This window comes from Ascaphus truei, chromosome 8 (genome assembly GCF_040206685.1).
Source record: "Ascaphus truei isolate aAscTru1 chromosome 8, aAscTru1.hap1, whole genome shotgun sequence".
In the NCBI taxonomy this organism is placed as follows: Eukaryota; Metazoa; Chordata; class Amphibia; order Anura; family Ascaphidae; genus Ascaphus; species Ascaphus truei.
The window spans coordinates 75,232,817-75,255,616 of NC_134490.1; the positions used below are offsets into that span (position 1 = coordinate 75,232,817).

Here is a 22,800-nt window from a genome sequence, read left to right on the forward strand (position 1 = left end):
GGGCGCTTTATAAATTAAAATGTATACACATACACACACACGCATACTCTAACATCACAAGCATTCATGGACCATCTAACACCTTAAGTCATATATCACATACCACAGGGAGGGGGAGGGGGAGGCTTCACCGACAGATAACATGCCAAGCTGCCATGTATCAAAGTAAGGTTTTTTTTTTTTTTGCTTAATCCATTGTAACAGCGCCTGAAGAAGAGATCAGTGTATCTCGAAAGCTCGCACAAATCAAAGCATTTTGTTAGCCACAGAACGGTATCAACTATTTGTTTTTGATTTATAATATATTTATCCTTGATATTTTTTTCAGAGGGGGGGAGGGGAACATTTCAAGAATGTAATATATATATATATATATATATATATATATATATATATATATATATACTATAAGACATTATAACCCAGAAAATGCTGTGATATAATACACAGTTAAAATAATATGTAACATTTAAGACTAATGTTTAACTCGGTTACTGGACGTAAAATCTTGACATCCTGAATTATGGGATCCTCCAGATTACCGATTTTGTCATTGTAAAAGAGTGAAATTGCACAGATAAAGAAACGAACAAGAAGAAGCTGTCAATAGTTCATCAACAGTTGTTGCTCTGTTGGCTAAAGATAAGAATTATTAGTTGGGAAACAGACCGTTCCAAGATTCACTAGTTAAAAACTAAGCATGCAGAATTGTAATAATAATAATAATAACTTTATATAGCGCTTTTCTCCCAATGGGACTCAAAACGCTTCACATTTACAAAAAGGGAAAAAGACGAAAACATTTAAGGTCATAAAAGAGACCAAACAAGGAAAGATACAATGCAGGATGGGACGGTACTGTAGCTACTGTATTAAATGCCGGACAGGCTGTGGTTCATTAATTCCTGGGTAAACAGGTAGGTCTTGAGCCTGTTTTTATAGATTTCTAGAGAGGGGGCCTCGCGAACTGAACGAGGCAGACTGATCCAGAGAGTGGGAGCAGTGTTTCTAAAAGCTCAGACCCCAAAGGAAGTTAAGGAGATTCTGGGAACGTTTAGGAGTCCTTCATCTGCAGGTGGAAGTGAGCAAATGGGAGTGTAGGGAACTAGAAGCTCTTTCAGATATCTGGGACCGTGGCCACTTAGTGCTTTGCATGTCAACAAGCCAATCTTTAAATAAATTCACCATTTTATAGGCAGCCAGTGCAGAGAATGGAGAACAGGTGTAGAATGTTCAGTTAATGTAGCCGTATTCATGTATTATCTTTGCACTCTGGTGTGTTAGTATGGTTTGCCTATGATTACCTGTTTTGATATTCTACTTTCTTTTAACACTTACTGTTTTTATTTCTTTCATTTGCTCATAGCTGCTGGATGGCTTGGGAACCCAGCCTTGGTGCATTCTATGGCCCTGTCGCATTCATTGTACTGGTCACCTGTATTTACTTTCTCTGTACCTATGTGCAGTTGAAGCGTCATCCCGAACGCAAGTATGAATTAAAGGAAAAGACAGAAGAGCAGCAGAGGTTGGCAGGTGCAGAAATGGGTCACAGTCATATTACTGATTCTGGGTCAGTTGCTCAGGCAACCTGCTCACTGATTTCATCGTCACTGTTGGAAAATGAACATTCATTTAAAGCTCAGCTACGAGCGGCCGCATTCACCCTGTTCCTATTTACAGCAACGTGGACCTTCGGGGCCCTGGCTGTGTCTCAAGGACATTTCCTGGATATGATATTTAGCTGTCTCTACGGAGCATTTTGTGTCACTCTAGGGCTCTTCACTTTAATCCATCACTGTGCCAAGCGAGACGATGTTTGGCATTGTTGGTGGTCCTGTTGCTCATCAAAAAGAAAGGCATACTCTGTCCAAGTTAAAGCCCGTCCAAAAGTGAATATCAATGGAGATGCTCAAATGCATACAACGTGCATTCAGGATTCACCATGTCCTAATAAATCACCTATGTATAACCACCCAGCTGCAGGACACTGCAAACTAACTAATTTACAAGCCGTTCAAAACCACGTCAACTGCCTTTCGCCGGTCACACCGTGCTGTGCAAAGATTCACTGTGAACAACTTATGGATGATGAGGCCCATATCCACGTACATAACGAAGGAGCGTTCAGACCTAACATGCACGTTCGCAGGTGTCTGAAAAGCAGAACTAAACCACGTTATTTCAGTCGGCACAGATCAGCTGCAGAGAGAGAGTATGCTTATCACATTCCTTCTAGTATTGAAGGAAGTATCCACAGCTCACATACAGACAGTCCACATAGTGTACACGAAGGCCACACAGGACACAGAAGGGGTTGCTGTGCAGCAAGTGATCCCTATCCTACAGTCAACCAGCCAGAAAGTAGCGACGCAAGTACTGCAATATTTAGTTGTGGCAAAATGCCTGAAACTGACACTGTGCACCATACAGCTCATTTTGAGATGCATCCTCGGAGACAATCATATCCATTTAACACCACAAATCCTAATGGAATACTCAAGGGAAACATGCATGAAGCCATGATCTATAGTTCAGATAGTACAGGAAACATCAAAACTGGACCTTGGAAAAATGAAACTACTGTGTAGTTTTGGGGTTTGTACACACGTCTTTTATTGCTGGTAACCGTACGCTATGGTTTTTTTTATTTCACTTGTTAAGTGTTTGTACAGCACACCATTCCATTGTGTTGACCCGCACCGCTTGGTTCTGTTTTGCTTATATCAAGAGATCAGGAAACGCGGCAATTATGGAAACACATTTAGGAGGGATGGGAAGCAGATGAGGCATGAAGATGAGAAGCAGATCAGAGAGGCAATATCCTTTTGTTCCGAAAACCCATAACCACACATTTTTGTATTGCATTTGTCTTTTACCATGACAATAATACTATTGTACATGTTTTTGTAATAGGATATGTCTTACACCAGAGCTCTTCCCTCCCGTCCTCAAGACCACCCCAACAGGACAGGTTTTCAGGCTATCCCTGTGTCAGCACAGGTGGCTCAATCATTGAGCCACCTGTGCTGACGTAGGGATAGCCTGAAAACCTGACCTGTTAAGGGGGTCTTGAGGACGGGAGTTGAGAACCCCTGTCCTACACATTGTACTTTGAAAAAAAGTAGAAATAGTGCAGAATTTAAATTTTTTTTTTAAAGTTCCACAGAAGTGATATAGCCTCTGAATATTGACCATAAGGACAACAGAATCACGCATTGCACACTCATTGTTAGATCTCTTTCCATGTTGGAGAGAAGTGATAGGTAATGTGTCTTTTACACCTACGGTGTCGTATTGGTTGTATTTTGCATGGCGCAAGTCGAGGTGTACCATTTGCTGTTTTTCAATGTTACATGTTTAAAAAAAAAAGCAGTATTGTTAAAGGCTGTGAAAATCATGTTGGTATTACTCTGGAACATTACGAATCCACAGAAACTCACTTCTGCACTAGTTTAAGTGGCACAACCCTTCGTATGAGGTATTATAATAACTTCAAAGTTCACTCGGATGTCTTTGCAAAGCATGCAGCACCCATTGTACGTGACACTGTGCAGTGTTATAGCAGTTGTCTAAACATGTTTTCCACTACCTTGTAAAGTTTGCCTTTGGATCAGTGAGCTGTTTCACAATAAGCTTTCAGCAGCAGTTAGGATAATGCTGGGGTTTTTTTTCTTCCATTAACTCTTTGAGGACTACCGTCATTTTTCTTCAGTGTGCCATTTTAATTTCAAAGGGATGGAATTACTGCATTGGTGGAAATAGTCGTGCAAAACTACAGCGTTCACATTTGCAAATAAATAGATCTCTATCTATAAACAGATTTCTATAGATTCAGGATGGAACATGCGCAATGGGGGACAGATTTTAGGCGTCTAATTTATATTTAATAACATTACAGTCTATTGGAAAAGCTCTGATAGAGATGGAATACATTTCACAGTCAGGTCCTAAAACCTGCTATTTTAATGTGCTACAGTAGTGCAGCATCCAAGATGATTTTTTTTTTTTAACCAAAAAGTGAGGAATTTTGCTTAAAGCAACAAGTTAGTACCATTGTCATTTTACCATTGATTTATCAGGAGTCATTTGCTTGTGCTTCTTGGTAAACCTCTAGGCACTTAATCACTACCCTGGAATAGGCTTCGTATTGTATTTAGCACACATTAGTGTTATTTAGTGCAATGAGCAATGCACCCCAGGATCTCTGGTTACATCTCTATGGCTGGAGAAAAACCTGGGGGTGTCGCATTCTACACTGCCCTCATTCTACTTTCTTCCAAGTGCATTAAACAAAGGTAATATCTGATCTTCTGGCCATACAAATGTGGCTAAAACAGGTTTAAAGTGGTACTAGGCGCATACATGTGCCGCCCTCCTTCCAAATCGCAATGTCACCAACGTGATGTCACACGGCGTCGTATTGCCACGGTAAAGCGACGTCATGGCGTCATTTTACGTTGCGAGGTCATGTTACATTGGTCACGTCCGCAATGTCATTTGACACTGCGATTGTAAAGGAGGGGTGGCAGAAAGAAGGCGCACCACCACAGGCGAGCGCCTTTCCATCAGGCCCGTGGCCCGGGACCGCCTAGTGGGAAATCCGCCACTGGGTACTCGTGAGCGCTATATCCATCATTGAAACGAGCTTCACTTTATAACAGAATATTCAAAAAGGACACAAACGCGTTGGGTTACAATCTTTAGAGAGAACCTGATAATTGTGTAATAAGTGCTTAAAAACAAGCACCATGCTATATGGAATACGTACATAAGGCGTTATGAATTCCTTCAGCTTAGGGAATTAGACATAGTTTTAATATGGGTTACTCCATATTTGAAACACAACTCTATGCTAAACATCTGAATTTAAACAAACTTGTTAATTACGCTAACTTTCCCACGTTCTACTTTCATTATTGAGCCATTCGTTTCTCCCACATTTTTAGGAAGAGATCCATCGCTTGACATTTGTACAGAAACATGGTAACGAAATGTTATAAAAGATATAAGTCATGATGAATGTCTTCTGCAGTGCTGCAGGTGGAAACTAGTACTCAAAGGGTTAATGCTCAGTATCTGAGTGCAAGAACTTCTGTTCATCTCTGTATTTTTGTAAATCCTAAATATATATTGTAAATGAAAGCAGTGTATTATATCCACTCCATATTATGTGTGTCTTTGAAAGGGCATCAAGAAAATGCACTAGGTGGGTATTTTGTTTTAAACAATTATACATGTTTTCATATTTGCTTTTTTTTAGCTAATGTAAGAAAGCCCAAGCTTTACTATGTATATGCGATTTATTCCTCTGAGCTGAAAAAAAAAAAAAAAAAACTGAATTTAAAATGTGTTGTCTTAATTGTTGTTAAATGAATATGAAGTGAATAGCTGCTAAGGTGGATATGGAAATCTGCAGGGTCATGGAGAGGATGTTCTGGGGCCCAGGAGAAATGGAAAGAACAGCCCTCTTGTGATCAGGTTATAAATCCAGCAGGGAGTGACCGATACACTTACAAGTACATAAGACAGAAATATTGGGGCAGGTTCATCTAGCGCCAATAGAGGTTAGAGCACTCTACCTGGCATTAACTCCCACTCCAGACAATGCGAGTTAATGCAAGATCGGGTGTGCTAACCCGTACCTGCGTTTAATTTATCTTTTTGATGGGCATATAAATAAATATCAGAAATGCCAACTGTCGCTGATTTTCTGAGTCTGATGTGTTGTTTTTTTTTATAGCATCTGTGCTCTAAATAGACTTCAATCCAGCCACCCTTATAGTAGTTCTTATGTTATTAAGATGGCTTTTTTTGCTGCAAACTCCTCACATCTCACTGATTTTGGTCCTTGGAGGTTGATATCTCTGAGACACAGACAGAAAAGGTCACAGAGATACACAGACTGAAGGTATAAAGACATAGAATGACATATGGACACAGAAAAAAAATGACAGAAAGGTTGTGAGACAGACATATAAAGCATAAATACACACAGATGTACAACGTCTTAGAGGCAGATATACACAGAGGAGCGCAACACAGACTCATCGACAAGCAGAACAGGGTCATATGAAGGAGACTGCTGCTAGTGCAAGCTGAAGCAGACCTGAGTGGGCCTGGAAAGGTAATCAAATACTGTATGTAGGTTAGGAATATCAAGTATGCTGCTGCCACACACAATGAGAGAAAGCACCTGCTACTCTTGGGTTCCAGGGGCCCAGATTGGTCCATGTCCACAACTCTTGGCCGAAAGTCACATATAGACCAATATAGAGGACCACACACAGAAACAGTGGTATATACAAACGGAAGTGCACAAGGGCAAACACATTTAGACATACATTGTTTCCTCCGCATGGGCTGAACTGTAATTTCAGTAGCATAAAAGAAGGCCTGTATCATTCCAGGAGCAAGTAGAACGAGGCCTAGGTTCACTAAAGGTTGGTAAATCGGCAACAGTATTAGGTCTTATTTAAATAAAATAACACATTGTTTTCTGATTTAACACCATATTCACTAAATATTAGTTATACACGATAACGATGCTGCAATGACTATATTTACATAGGGGTGTTTTGCGACAATGCAGGAAACCCCCCACAGTCATCATCGCAGTTCCTTAAATAATGCCCAAACCCCACATGCAAATATCACGTTTTCTACCAAAGGGTGACGTAATAGGATTAATTGCAGAACCCTATGGCAAAAGATAAATTAACCCCTGTAATGCCTGAGGCTTCATTGCATAGAAAAGGAAGGCTTTCTGGGCACGAAAGGAGTTAATATGCACATAAAACCCTACAAAGAAATAAGCTAACTCAAAACATACATATGTTTGTAAAAACCACTTAAAAGGCCAAATGGCCAGCTAGTATGGTAAACCCAAACTCTAGACTAACTACCCCTCCTGACGAAGCACTACGTGCGTAACGTGTAGAGGTCACGTGGCTGCAGTTCCTGTGGAGTTTTTGCAGCCGGTGGGAGCGGGTTTCCACGCTTCTAGCAGGGTAAGTACTCAGACTGGTCCGGACCCTTTCTGTAGTACATAGCTAGATCCAGCGGTTACCCGGTGCTATATACCGACCATACTGGTGTATTTACCAGTCATTTTTAACGTTATTTGTTTACATTGCTTTAATTGCTGTTTTAAACTGTATCAGTGGATGCATTTGCCCACTGTCCTACATTACCATTAAAGTGTCTATACCCCTTAGTGCGCCCGTCTGTCAATTGTTTTTCCTGGCCAGCTAGTATGGTAAACCCAAACTCTAGACTAACTACCCCTCGGTACATTACAAAGGTGCTAATAAGACATTGTTTGGCAATGCCTTACTAACTCCTATGCCAAAAAAAGAGGTTAACCCACACATTCCTATCCCTCGGGGACCAGCTACCCACCCTGTGGTGCCGAGACTTATCACTCACTAACATCACCCCGTCCCAACTCCCTATCTATATGAAAGACTTACAGTCGTATTAGCCAAAGTTGGCTAATAGGGCTGTAGGTAACTGAAAAATACAAATATAAAACATCAAATACTTTACAAATGAAAACTACACATTCCAATATTCATTAAGTGGCCCTTATCCCTTGAGTGTTAAATAGGCTATCTATGTCCTCTTAAGGAGATTCTAGCTAATCTCATTGGACAGAAGGAGTTAATGATAAAATGCAATACCGTACCCCATCCATGCTGAGGCTCTGCACTGCCTTCCGGATCAACGACCCCCTTGGAACTAATCCATTGGTTATATCCAATGGGCCAATGCCCCCCCCCCAAAAAAAAAACCCATAATAATTCCATAAATTAATCTTGTCTTCGCCACTTGACAGCCCAAAGTCAAAATGGGAAAAGAAACAACACAATGCCAAAATAAAAACTTAAAAACTTGCCTAATCCAGGGCCTGATGGTTTCCAAGAATGCACATCCATCCAGTACCACGACAAACCATCATTATCATTGATTACATCTAATGTGTCCTCAATTGTTTGAAGGCTCTTCTTTTAAAAATTGAAAATCTTTTCAACTTTTTTAAAATCCCTGTGATGTCATTGATTCTTAATATGGACGGCAGCCATGTGTCTCTTACGTTATGTGGGTAAAAATATCCCTAGACATCTAATGTGAGTAGGGTGCCAAACAAATGGCAAAAGTAAGCAATAGGATTCATTGATTTAGCCCATGACCTAACAGCATGGGGAACAGTATGCAACGGCGACAGGCCCTATAAAAGGGCCATGCTCTACTATACCACTTCAGTCGGCGGTGGGGAGAGGGAGTGTGAGGAGGGCTTCCATAATGAAGACTTAGCAAAAGAGGAAAATTATTTAAGTAAGTAAAGATGTATTGGCTTCAATCAACGATAAACATGATTCCTAATGGGACAGGATGGATGTAAATTGCGGCAGGCAATGGGGTCTTGTATTACGCTGCTTTGTAGGCCTCAGGTTTTATTTTTGGGGTCACACTTTTTTTGTTGCCATTTAGAATTTTATTTGGGTTATCGCATGGCGAGGACGGCATCATTTAATAAGTGGTATTGTTTGGGTTTTTGTAATTGCTGGGACTCAGCCCATAGGACATAACCAAGGGATTAGTTCCAGGGGTGTTTTGACCCTGAAGGCCGTGGAGGACCTACGCATAAATGGGGCAAGGGTTTTTTATTTATCATTAACCTCTTCAGTGATAAAAAGGCACCTAGGATCTTCTTGATCAATCTGCATGATCACTTATAGGAATATTAGTATACATCATTTTCATTTGTAAAATATGTTATGTTTTATTTGTTCAGTGACCTACAGCCCTAGGAGCTTTGGTTAATAGAAAAATACAAATAATTTAACAGCAAATAAGAACCACTTAGCCCACCTAGTCTGGCCATTTTCCAATTTTCTGTAAATCTTCAGACCCCACTTGATTGTCGGCTTTCTTATAGCTTTAGGTCTATCTCGAGCATTGTTTAATTTCCCTTACTGTATAAGCCTCTAGCACATCTGTTGGGAGTCTATTCCAGGAATCCACCAGCCTTTCTGTAAAGAAGTACTTTGTCATATTTCCCCGGAGCCTGACACCCTTCCGCTTCAGAGAGCTACCTTTTGTTTTAGCATTTCTTTTTCATTGAACTAGGCTTCCCTCTTGTACTTTATTGAAACCCTGAATGTATTTGAAAGTTTCTATCATATCATCTTCTCTCCTCCAAGCTGTGCATAATAGAATCCTTCAGACTTTCCTGATAAGGTTTATGACTTAGACCATGCACCATTTTAGTAACCCTTCTTTGCACAATCTCCAATTTATTTATGACTTTCTGGAGATATGGCCTCCAGAACTCAACACAGTACTCTAGATGATGTCCTACCAATGATCTAAAACGTGGCACCACCACCCCTCTCTTTCTATTGTTAATACCTCTCTCTATACAAGCTAGAATGCTTCTTGCGTTCTGTATTGCTTTTTTTTACATTGCTCACCTACTTAAGGCAGCTGAAATAATGACTCCCAGATCCTTTTCCTCTATAGCAGTTGATATTATAGTGCCATTAATCATGTATTATGCTTTTTGATTTCTGTGCCCCAAGTGCACTTCCTGGGATTAAATTGGATCTGCCGCACTCTTCACCATTCCTCTAATCTAACTAAATCATAAATCATTTTGCCCCCATTCCCCTCGAAGGGTCAACCCTGTTGCAGATCTTTGTGTCATCTGCTGAAAGGTATATTTTCCTTTCAAGACTGTATGTAACGTCACTAATGCAGATATTAAACCGTACAGATCCCTTAGATACTCCCCTAGTCACCTTCCCATTCTGGGATGTAAGTCTTTCATATAGATTGGGTTCGTAGGTGAGTTGGGGTTAGGAAGAGTGGATGCTAGAGATTGGTGCCCTGGGTAAAGCATTGTCTAGCAATGACTTACTATACAAGGAAGGGGAGGGGGTGTAGTGCATCTAGTATTTGTTATATATTAAGCCTTACGGAGATCTTAATAGCCAGGTAGTCATGGGTTGCTTATAACTAGTTGGCCACTTAATCATCCAAGGGGTTAAGATATTAATAAGTTGGGAAATGTTTACATAATGTATTTTGTTATATGTTCCAAGTTAATGTAGTTAGATCTAACACAAACCAGCCCGCGGTACACAGATAAAAATTGGTCATATTTGTTGACGGTAGTCCAATATCGCTAGTTACAGGAGTTCAGAGAATAGCATGTAAATAGGTTTATTTGGCAATAATGACTCATTTGCATACTCATTCACCTTCACAGCGGTAAAAATACTGCCGACATCGCACCGATAGAAAGCCTGTTATCGCTGCTTTACTACTGGCGATTTGGCTTTAGCGAATTGGTTGTTACACAACATTGGCGTTAAACGAAAAAAATTGTCATTATCTGTATTGATCAACCACTAGCGAATCTAGACCTGATAGTTACTAGCAGATTTGGCCTTTTACAGCAACGTGGATCATTCAGCTGACAGGTAGCCCAAAACATTGAATATCAAACTGGGGATTGTTTTTCATATGCCGCACTTTAATAAAGTGAGTATTAAAGGGAGAGAGTAGTGCTGTAAAATAAGCATTATATTTAAGTGTAGAAGGGAAAATGTAGAATTTAAAGGAGCAATCCATGCATTTTCCAACGTGTGTTTTTTTTTATAAATAAATTAGTTCTGCAGTATTAGATAATACTTAGTACATTGTGTTTCACTTCAACTCTTAATGCCATTTTAAATAGTTTTAATACACTGAGCATCCTTTGATTTCTATAGCAGGTTTTAGCACACATCCCCAGCAGTGCAAGATTTTTACAACACTTTCCTGTTTGTGATCATTTGTTGCCAATATTCCCAGCAGTGTGTGCTGCAGACTGTAACAATAGATAATGTTACCTTAGTAATATAAGAATACATTGTAGCTGCTGAGTTACACTGACTGAAGGATGGATTGAAACTGAAAGGCTGCCATTTAGTGAACCCTGGGAAGAAGCTTAGGTAATTCGTTTTCAATAAAGGTAATCAAAGGCGGCATATATTAAAACAAAAAACGTATATATTGTTTTGTTTTTAAAGTGCTGCTTGGATTGCCTTTTTAAGGGTGTTTGGCTCAGTTATGCCCCCTTACAATCATTAGGGTAGTACCTCTATGTGACAAACCCTAAAAAAAAAGTACATGCGCAGCAGCATTGCAGGTTATGTCAGTGATTGCGTCCTAAAGGATCTGAGAAATAGCGAGATTATATATATATATATATATATATATATATATATATATATATAATCAAAAAATAAATAGATGATACCGTTCTGTGGCTAACGAAATGCTTTTATTTGTGCGAGCTTTCGAGATACACTGATCTCTTCTTCCGGCGATGTTACAATGAATGAAGCAAGGATAACTTAAAAACAGTGTCTCTTGGAATGTTATCTGTGCTTCTCCTTCCCCCGGTGTGGATGTGTTTTATGGCTAGAGGTGTCAAAGGGTAACTGAAAGCAAGTGAAGAAAGAGTGTGTATGTATATCAGTGTGAATAAAAATGAATGGAGAGCCCACAGTATAAACAGTGCTCTACACAAGGTGTGTGTGGAGTGAGAGGGATATAAATGGTGTGGGTGTGGAAATGTGAGAGTTTGTAGCACAACTAAAAGTGTGTGTGGATACTATGTGGTCCCTATTGGTGTATATGGATGGAAAAATAAGGAGTATTAGTATGTGTGAGAGACAGCTGTGTGTGCATACATATAGCACAGTATGTACAGACATGGCCTTTAGCGCTCATGGGAAGAGAGTTCGCTAGTGTCAGTAATGACTCATAAAATTTCGATCTCTGTTTAGGCCACTGCTAAGTGTCCCGAACAGTTGCATAAATTTGTATTCATGCAACCGTCTCTCTTTCGGGGTTTTAAGATTACCTTTGAGTATGGCAACCCTCAGATCGTTCATCTTATGGCCAGAGTCAGAGAAATGTTCGCCAACAGGACTGTCTCTTGTCTGCAACAGGTCTTCCCTGAAGCACCCTTATTATCATACAGACAACCCCATAATCTCAAGAATATTATGGTGAGGAGTAAAGTATTCAGCAGTACAACTGAATGCGGGACAAAATCATGCCAGGACCCAAGATGCAAAACCTGCGCAATGCTCTACACAGCGGACACAATACAAATACCACACAAGAATCGGGTATACAAAATCAGAGGAGGGTTCACCTGTTCCTCCAGCAATGTCGTGTACCTCATCATGTGCATGAAATGCCCAGGGGGCTGCTACTACATAGGTGAGACAGGACAGGGGCTAAACAAGAGAATGAACCTGCATCGCCACAGCATCACACGTTGAACAAGAGACAGTCCTGTTGGCGAACATTTCTCTGACTCTGGCCATAAGATGAACGATCTGAGGGTTGCCATACTCAAAGGTAATCTTAAAACCCCGAAAGAGAGACGGTTGCATGAATACAAATTTATGCAACTGTTCGGGACACTTAGCAGTGGCCTAAACAGAGATCAAAATTTTATGAGTCATTACTGACACTAGCGAACTCTCTTCCCATGAGCGCTAAAGGCATGTCTGTACATACTGTGCTATATGTATGCACACACAGCTGTCTCTCACACATACTAATACTCCTTATTTTTCCATCCATATACACCAATAGGGGCCACATAGTATCCACACACACTTTTAGTTGTGCTACAAACTCTCACATTTCCACACCCACACCATTTATATCCCTCTCACTCCACACACACCTTGTGTAGAGCACTGTTTATACTGTGGGCATTCCATTCATTTTTATTCACACTGATACACATACACACTCTTTCTTCACTTGCTTTCAGTTACCCTTTGACACCTCTAGCCATAAAACACATCCACACCGGGGGAAGGACAAGCACAGATAACATTCCAAGAGACACTGTTTTTAAGTTATCCTTGCTTCATTCATTGTAACATCGCCGGAAGAAGAGATCAGTGTATCTCGAAAGCTCGCACAAATAAAAGCATTTCGTTAGCCACAGAACGGTATCATCTATTTATTTTTTGATTATTGAAGCTCGGCTAACACGGTACTGATACCTCTACATATATATATATATAATGAAATGGTATGGTGCCTGTCCTGTAGAAATAAACAGAGAAAGCAGTCAACCCTAGCAAGAGAAGATAAAGGACAGCACTCAAGGATAAATGGCAACAAAAAAACTTGTATTCAGATGGTACAGAACAAACAAGACCAACGTTTCGGTCCTTGTAGGACCTTCCTCAGGGTCTGCTAGAGTACACTGGCCAGTGCATACCTTATATACCTAAACCCTCACCCAGTGAGAGCAATCAGGATAGCTAATTAGTCCCATGATCAATTCCATCGTGTCAGGAGTCGCATAACAGCCGTCATGTGATCAGCTGTGTGGAAGGAAGCAACAAACAGTGCACATGCTCTTGCTGCTGGTGGCCACTTGGAGTGCCGTTGGGTCGTATTCTGTGTTGCCTTGACAACGCGCTGCGTAAACCACGGCACCATAGTGCTTAGGAGAATACTTCACAGCGTCAATTGGAGCGCATACGCAGCCAGGCCAGTCAAAGCAGAGAGCAAGAAGTCGTCCCACATTGCCAGGCTACGCGATGTTCTCCATGCAAAACACAGCTGTCGGCAAAAATAGGCAACGATCTGACAGCAGTATGAGAACGTCTTTAGCAATATCATAGCGCTCATGTGGACAGCAATGGGATGAATATCCATGGGTAATCTAAAAAACAGAACAGTGGGGAACAAACGTGATTGAGGGGAAAGGAAATAAAAGCAAGAATTTCATATAATCACGGGCTAGTAGGTTAAAAATAGCACGTAAACAAAAACAAGCAAATGAATTGACTAAAGATGCCATATGTAACCATCAAAATGATGGTGCATGTTAATAGAGTCGAATACAATTGATGTAAAAACATAATTTTGATGGTTACATATGGCATCTTTAGTCAATTCATTTGCTTGTTGGCCCAACATGTGCAGTGTATTGGAAAACGCAGGTAACCAAGCAACGGTGGTTTTGCTAACGGACCTTATTTATGTATATGATTAGCTTTGAGGATCCTCATTAAATGTGGCAAAAATAACCTCCGGTACCTAATTACACAATGATATTTGCCCGCACTTCACGCACTAAACTTTACAGTAATTTGTCAATCATAGCAAAAAAGACACAAAGCTGATAAGCGGTTGATGTCGTTAAATACGAAATTAACTTGACATGAAGGATGGGCAGGTTCGCTGGTTGGAAATCCAAACTTCGAGGTGTGTATGGATATCCGAATTGAACATCAAAACAAAATCGGAGGATTTTTTTTTTTCTTTTATATACGTTGGGAAAACTTTTGGGTTTGTCCAGAAATTTTCCTGGATATGTTGAGCTTTCTTCAATCTTTTTTTTTTTACAAATTCAAAACCAACAGATTTTTGGCAAAACCAAAGCAAGTTATATTTTTAGAACCAAAAAAAACACCAGTGTGATGTGCCCAGCCTTCTTCACACACCCTTGGCAAGTCTAACCTTTGGTGTTATGATTCTTCACATTTACGTTTGTGTTGTTATTGCAACACGATTATGACGTCAATAACATTTGGGTGGAATGCAGAGTTATGGGGCAAATAATCTTTGGGTGAAAAGAATTAGACTCTGCAATCCTGACTCGCTGCTTCTACATCTATTTGTCTTTGTGTCACTAAAATATCTCTAATAAAATGTATTGGTTTAAAGGCAAAGAGCACTGACAAAAAATAGCACTGTTTATTTAATATTGATCAAGCCCAAATACGCATGTTTTTATTGTGAGAACCATGCATGACATCGTATTTTCTGTTACATTCCCATGTAAAGTTTATTACTAGGAGTTAGAAATCACACATCTTCTGACAGCTGACCAACACAAGTGGCCTTCCTTTCTTATAGATACAAAGCCTGTTAGTTGCACTGGAGCTTCCAAAGTATTGTTGGCCAATGAGTTGCTGGTGCCTCTGGCACTGAATGTGTTAACGAATGCCTGGCTTCTACTACTAATCAAAGTAGGTTAACTCTTTTGGAGGAAAGTGGATAGTGGTATAGTGACTACAACCAAGTACTCAGTATTCAGTTATTCAAACCTGTCATTTTACCGGGTGCTTCGTACGCCACCTTCACACCGAAAGCCGCAGATTGTGTGATGCTCAGAGAACCAGGAAGCACTGACTTAACATATCATGTACTCAATGCATGGTACCTGTTAGGTAACTGGTATAGCAAATCTTGCGCAGGTAATTGCACTCCTCCCAGAGCCTAGCTGGAAAAAGATCCCACCTGTGATGGGGAGGATACAAACTCGTTCTGGTGTCCAGAAAATAATTGGCGTGGGTAATAATGGGGCCAAACACCTTGCTTCAATTGATGAGGATAACAAAGGACTCGCGTATTGATGAAGGGTCCTGGTGAATGATCCACGGTCCTCAGGTACTTGTGTGCATCCGCTGGAGGTAGAACTGGATAAGAAGAGAGAAAAAAGCAGAGCACTACCCATGTGAGGTAGAATAAGAGGTTCGCTTCCCAAAGTGATAACAAATCTGTAGGCTTTATTGGATCATCATGAGACCAGGACTGAAAGCCCCCCACCGACATGTTTCGTGCCACCACGGGCGCTTTATCAAGGTACATTTACCTGCTTTTTTCTCTCTTCTTATTCAGTCCCACCTTCACACAACCTAATATCCAATGGAAGGCTTTCTGAACACATGCTACTGTACAAGTAGTCTGGCACCCTGAACAATGGCAAATTGTCCCCATAATGATGAGAGCTTTAAACAGCTGTATCTCCAACACACAGGTGAAAGAGCCCAGCTGCTCAAAGTCTCTCAGATTGAAAGATCAACATACTGTAGAACATCTGCATTAACAAATAACAGGCCATGTATCATTGTTGGTAATAGTGAAGTATTTTTCTCTTTCATCATCCCCTGTAAAAAGGAACATTATACACACACATTATATATATATATATATATATGTGTGTGGGTATATATCTATGTGTATATATCTTTTATAAGGTTGGGACACTTTTTTTCAGTAGGCTTCCAAGAATTAGAATCTTATTGGCAAGGATATATATATATATATATATATATATATATATATATATATATATATATATATATATATATATATATATATATATATATATGGATATAGATATAGATATAAATATATGTAGATATATATATATATATGTAGGGATGTCTCAGTTTGCTTCTACCTTCACAGAAGCGTGTATCTGGAGGAAGTGTATGGAAGGTTCCGCAGCGGCCCGGTATCACAGGGCACCGCTATGTTGTTGCGCAATAGTCAGGAGTGACTGTCAGAGCAGAGAGAGTTCGCGCATGCGCAGTGCAAAGCGCGCGAACAGGCGGCCAATCAAGAGAGGCTCAGCAAGTAAACTACAATCCCCAGAAGCCTCAGCGAAGTCACCTGACGCCAGGGAGCGAATTAGAACATAGGAATTGCGAGAGGCAGGAAAGGGAAGCGTGGGGGAGAGACCACGCTAGTCAGAGGGCACCGGAGGAGCAAGGGGAGAGGTAGTGTGTGTGCAGGGGGTCAGTGACCCACCTGCGTAGGCCAGATTCCCCCTCAGGCCCCAGTGTATTCCCTGAGTCACCATAGCTTGTGTTGCTGCAGGGACGCCCTATATTGGTAGCGACACATGCCCCCTTACTGCATAGACAGATAGGGACACAGTGTTGCAGAGCTGCGGTTGGTGACAGTCATTTGGGCCCAGGCTGCTGTGCATCATCCACTACTCGTGAGAGACCTCGCTGGATCGGCGGATCCTTTGTGAAGTTGTTGCCGGTCACCCCAGTGACCGGAAGGTATTTACTAAGTGCACCAACACCGGTCAACAGGCGCTGATCCCCCCTTAGGGAACGCTCTTTGGGGACACTAAGTGGAGTGACCAAAGGACTGAGCCTATATACATATCCTTAGTTATATGGACACGGTGTGGGGGCACGCGGTGACGGGACAGTGACAATTCTCTTTATGAGAGTGGCCGAGCCACCGGTGTTATATTGCAAGTAGTGGTTAAGAATACATCGTGTGCTATATGTGTGTTATTGCTTTGCCTATAAGATAAGTTTCCATCAATACTTAGTAGTAAATAGTTACAATCTGATGTGTGTTTCTATTGTTCTTGCCCAGGGGAATCTTACTCATTGGGGATCCTGGGTAAGTGGAGGCGCTGCCAGTACTATAACTATTACCCCAGGCTCCCAGCTAGCGGAGGCCCAGATCTCCTTGAGCCAACAGGTGTGTACAGTACCAGTAGTCACTCTAGAGCGTTGGAAAGAGGGCTACATATATCTATCTATCTATCTATCTATCTATCAATATATATATATATCTTTATATCTATATATATAGATATATACAGAAATAAAGAAAAAAAGAATCCCAAAATAGCACTCTAGCGTACAAAAGTATCAAAATTTATTAGAGACATAAAACATATACAAAGGATCCACAATGTCCCCAAGACTGACTAATCTAGAACACTGATAAAAAACCTAAGCTACACAATGGAATAAAGAACAAACAGCAAATATAAATCAAGCTGGTTAATAGTACAAATCTAGTAGATTGGAACCAGAATATGACCAGGCTGAATGAACCATGAAATAGCTAAGTGTAAAGAATTAGAAATACCCAATAAAAAAGCAGACATACAAATCCTATAGTGTGGAGGCAGATGAATAGCCTCTGAACACTAGGACCGGCCGGTCAAGGAGTACTGGATGTAACAACCCATAAATTAATGGCATGTGAGAGTCAGAGCAGTTATAGACAGAGGTCAACACACATAGCCAAATAGTACTTAGCACTGGTCCAAGGATAAGTAAGCAGGAAACTGTATGTCTGCGTCGTAGGTAAGGAAAGTCTGTTCAGAGTGATCGAGCTGCCACAGTGCGCATGCTCCGTTGTAGGCGCCAGATTCAAAACTGTGGATCCTTTGTATATGTTTTATGTGTCTAATACATTTTGATACTTTTGTACGCTAGAGTGCTATTTTGGGATTCTTTTTTTCTTTATTTCTGTTTTCATATATTCATTCATCCCTAGCACCGCCAGTAGTGTTGATTTTGCACACTTTACTTTACTGGTTTTAGCACTTCTCATTTATGGTCTGTAGCAGGCTTTTCTCATGTTTCACACACACATATATATATATATATATATATATATATATATATATATATATATATATATTATATATGTAACGGGTATTCCCCCTACCCCAATCGCAGATAGAGTGCATGAGGGGGAACCTATATGTTACCAGGTGCGGTGCGTATACCTGCAGATTCACAGGAGGCCTGAGTCTCCGCTGATGGGAACCTGGGGTGCTTCTCTGGAACGTTTTTTGTCAGCGCCTCCACCTGTGTGAGATTCTAGGAGTGTAGAGTGGCCCTCACATAGGAACATCCATAAAGTAACCAGCCCACACCAAAGGTTATGGCTAAAAGGGTTTACTATATGGCAACTAACACAACACAACATACTTCAACAATATGACATTGACAGTGTCCCTCTATAACACTAATAGGCACAACTACCCAGTCACCACGCAGGGCTTTGTACCCCACACGTTATATCAATAGTCCCAAATGTCCCACAATACCCCAAGTGAGTGACTGTTGGTAAAGTTGGTGCACTTGATGACTGACTGTACCTGCCCGGGCTCCGGCACCCAGGTACAGCAAAACAACCGAAGAGGACCCGCCTGTGTCCAGCGCTGAAGTCTCCACAGCTGGCGTCCTCTGTCAAACAGGATGATCCCACCACACAGATAGTCCCTTATCTGTAGTGAGATAGGTCTGGTCTCACTGATCACTCTTGCCAGGCCACGCAACACTGCAGCTGTGTCCCTGACTGAACTAATTAAACTGACTGCTAACAGGGCAAAGTCCCTACCTAACGGGCCTTCCCTAAAGCAGTCACAAGCTGAAGGGGAGTGGGGTCTAGCTGGGGCCTAAGGGGAGACTTCTGGCCTAGTGCAGGAGGCTACTTTCCTCCCTGCACAAACACACCCTCCCCTCTCTGAGTCCCAGCTCCTAACTGACAATCCCTGTCTGAACACAACATTGTATCTTCTTTGCTGCAGGAGAAGCTGCCAGCTCTATTGGCTGTCTGGCTGCCTGTGACCAGGGTGAAAGTGCAGTCCCCAGAGGCTGCTGGGAATTGTAGTTCTTGGTACAGCTCTTTCCTATGGGGACCGTGTGTGCAATCTTTACTGCGCATGTCTGAAGCTGTAATGGCCGCCGCTACTCTTAACTGAGCATGCGCAACTTCCTAGAGCTCTTGCACACATGTAATGGCCACCTCTATGCTTGCCAACCTCTGTGCATTGCACTGCACAGGTGCAAACTCCCGCGCCAACCTCAACATGGCCGCAGCTGCCACCAGGAGCCCCCGGGAACGCGCTCGCCCCCGCAGCAGCACACACGCAAGGGGGAAAGAAACCTGCAGACAGGGGGACCAGAGGGATCCTGGCTATATATATATATATATATATATATATATATATATATATATATATGTTATTGCATTTGGCGCAAATACAAGTTTATACCCAATTGAGGGATTTGTGGGGTAAGATTTGCAAAGTCTATGTCCCTAATTTATAAGCAGTTTTGGTGTGTGTATAATAAGTATATTGTAAACTAAAAGTAAGTAAATTGTACTTTTAGTATTCCGCTATACTGCGGATATCACCACATAGGATGTTAAATAGATGAATTATGATCAATTGAAATGGATAAAAATAGAAAAAATGTGTGGTATCACTCTGCTCCTGCGCCTCGGATCTCCTGCCAAGTCGCCCCCTCTTTCCACCTGCCTGTCTTCTCGTATCTTTTCACTTCTCCCGTCACTGCAGACGGACAGGCTCACAGACCGCAGCTCTCATGGGAAATCACCCGCCTGCCTCACTCTGTAGGCTGTACCCGCACCGCTTTCCTCCTCTCTTGCTTCCTCAATGATCTAACACCCAATTTTGTTAGACTTGGATGTGTTTAACCGCAGTGGAATTGCCACTTCTCAGTGTATCCACTATTTGAACATTTGGTTATTACACCATGAAGCTCTGATAAGTAATCCATTAGAGACTATCCTTATACAAACTGGGATTTATATATTTTTTCTGCTTTTTATAAATTTTTTCTATTTTTATTCATTTCAATTGATCATAATTCATCTATTTAACATCATATGTGGTGATATCCGCAGTGTAGCGGAATACTAAAAGTACAATTTACTTACTTTTAGTTTACAATATACTTATTATACACACACCAAAACTGCTTATAAATTAGGGACATAGACACTGCAAGTCTTACCCCACAAATCCCTCAATTGGGTATAATCTTGTATTTGCGCCAAATGCAATAACACATATACCATTTGGGTTTTTGTGTTAAAAACCAGCATTCAGGCAGCACCTACTAGATATTAACCCCTATATCTCTGCGCACCTGGTATCTTTTACATATATATATATATCTCTTTTACATATATATATCTCTTTTACATATATATATCTCTTTTACATATATATATCTCTTTTACATATATATATCTCTTGACACAAGTTTACTAATACCTTTGGGCTTTAAGTGCAAACTTGGTCATTTATATTATGAACTGTAAACTAGTGAGTGCGTTTAACTTATTAGTAAATAGTTAATGTGGAAATCAACAGCAGCGCTTACATTTTTTGTCATGATTTTCTTCTATTAAAAAAATATATATATATATTATAATAGATGAATAATATATATATTATAATAGATGAATAATATATATATTCATAGATGAATAAACAGCGCCTATTAAGGTGATCAACCAAAAAATGGTCTCCCAGACCCTCAAAAAAATTATGTGTGTGTGTGTGTGTGTGTGTGTGTGTTACCTTCTAAACTCCTAAGAAGAAAATCTATCACATTTAAGTTATTGCTGCATGAAGAAACATCTGCTATTGATATCACATTATACCGTATTTAGTATTCTTATCATCTGTTAAACATAGGTAATTTAAGACCAAATTATTCATTGTTAACCAAGTGCCTATTGTGACATTGGCTTTGGGAATATGTTTTTTGAAAAGAACAAATTAATAATCCCATTCTGCTCAGAACGTTAGGCATACACTTAGAAAAACTGAATGGAACCTTAATTAAATGTTCTTTATGGTGCAATCCTTGCAAAAGTCATAGAATAGAAAAGTAATAAATCTATAGCAGCACAATTACTCTCTATGGTCCCTATTCAATCTACAGTGAAGCAGCCTTGCTCTTAATCAGGACAATTTCAGCTTCTTTGAATATTGAATACGAGACAAAGAAAGGAAATAGCCACATTCACAAACTTGAAATCCCTAAAAAAAATATAAACTATATTTTTAGGGTGTTAATTAATAATAATAAAACGAATTAATTTATATTAACAGAATGAACATGTCAATTTAAATTAAATATATATATATATTTTTTTTTAATGGAGTATAACAGTTTCCATCTTCAAACACCCTTTGCATTAAAATATAAGCATCTTTGGATAGGTGGTTGTCAAGAATTTGAAGACAAAAAAAACCCATTAGTCTGTGTTTTTAGACATTTATATAAGTTCACGACTGAGAACTGAGAAATGTTTTTAAAAGCAAATGTAGCATCAAGTGATAAACCTTCATTAATGTCCCTTTACATGGTCATCCTCCAATTGTATTTATAACAGGTGAAGGTGGACCTTTTCTGAAGTAATTCCCTAAGTGCCAAAAGCAGAGGAATGCTACGTTATAATAGTCATTGAACCCATAACTGAATTCCCTAATCTTTGCCCTTGGGAGCGAGTTCAATACCATTATCTTGGCAAACCTTCTTTTGTAATGATTTATAGTGATTGCAAGTCTAGAGTCATTTGTTTCTCCAGAGCAAGAACAATCTCACACCGGTGAAACGGTCAAACTATGAAAATGAGGGCACAATAAAGAAAACAAATCAATGTGCACTTCAGATGAACCTTTTAGTAGTTTTCTGTTTGGGGAACTTTTTTGATCTCTATCTTTTTCAACGATTTTCAACACTGAACATAAATGAGCAATTGACACATAACTAATAGGTCACTTAATTGGGCTTTGCTCTTAAAGGCCTATTTTTATATATGAAAAATAAAATCTAACGATCAAGGCCATTTTATGGTTTATTAAACGGTGTTCTAAGGAGTTTACAGTTGCCCAGGAAAAGTGAATAAATGTAACAGGAAATACAAACCGATGTATGGGCTTGTTCACGTTCCCACGGTCCAAAAATGAATCCGGCCGCTCTTCCTCCTCTTACCGTGCACCTCACGTCTAGAACAACCTACCAGTGAGTCTCAAAGCCGCCACCAGTCTAAGTTCTTTCAAGATTTCAGCCGTCTCACATTTTAATCTGGTCGGTAACTATTACATACGCCCATATTCATATTATCTCGTACTGTCCGTGAAATGTGTGTACAGTAAATATAATGTATAACTTCTGTTCATTTAAAGCTGCAGTTCAAGCTGTTGTTTTTTATATATATATTTTCATTCAATATGTGCATCAATACAATCTGCACACTGACAAGTGATTAACCAAGTTGCTGATCGATCCGTTCTCCTGTAATCGATCGCTGAAGATTCAGCTCGGGGTTCACTAAATGCATCTTGGGTCCTCTTCTGCTGCACTGACAGCCAAAGTTCTGTGA

At 40.2% G+C, this 22,800-nt stretch overlaps 1 protein-coding gene across 7 annotated transcripts in view; it reads left to right on the forward strand.

Moving 5' to 3' along the window:
- ADGRA1 (adhesion G protein-coupled receptor A1) overlaps positions 1–6,890 on the forward strand; it is a 692,353-nt gene extending 685,463 nt beyond the window's left edge. For 3 of the 7 annotated variants that reach the window (XM_075612706.1, XM_075612705.1, XM_075612710.1), the window contains one exon: positions 1,367–6,889. In XM_075612706.1, the coding sequence (XP_075468821.1) occupies positions 1,367–2,588 (1,222 nt within the window). In that variant the 3' untranslated portion in view covers positions 2,589–6,889. Of the gene's footprint in view, positions 1–1,366 lie in introns of all 7 variants that reach the window. The other 4 variants (XM_075612707.1, XM_075612711.1, XM_075612708.1 and 1 more) reach the window with 2 other exon arrangements.
- Positions 6,891–22,800: the final 15,910 nt, after the last annotated feature.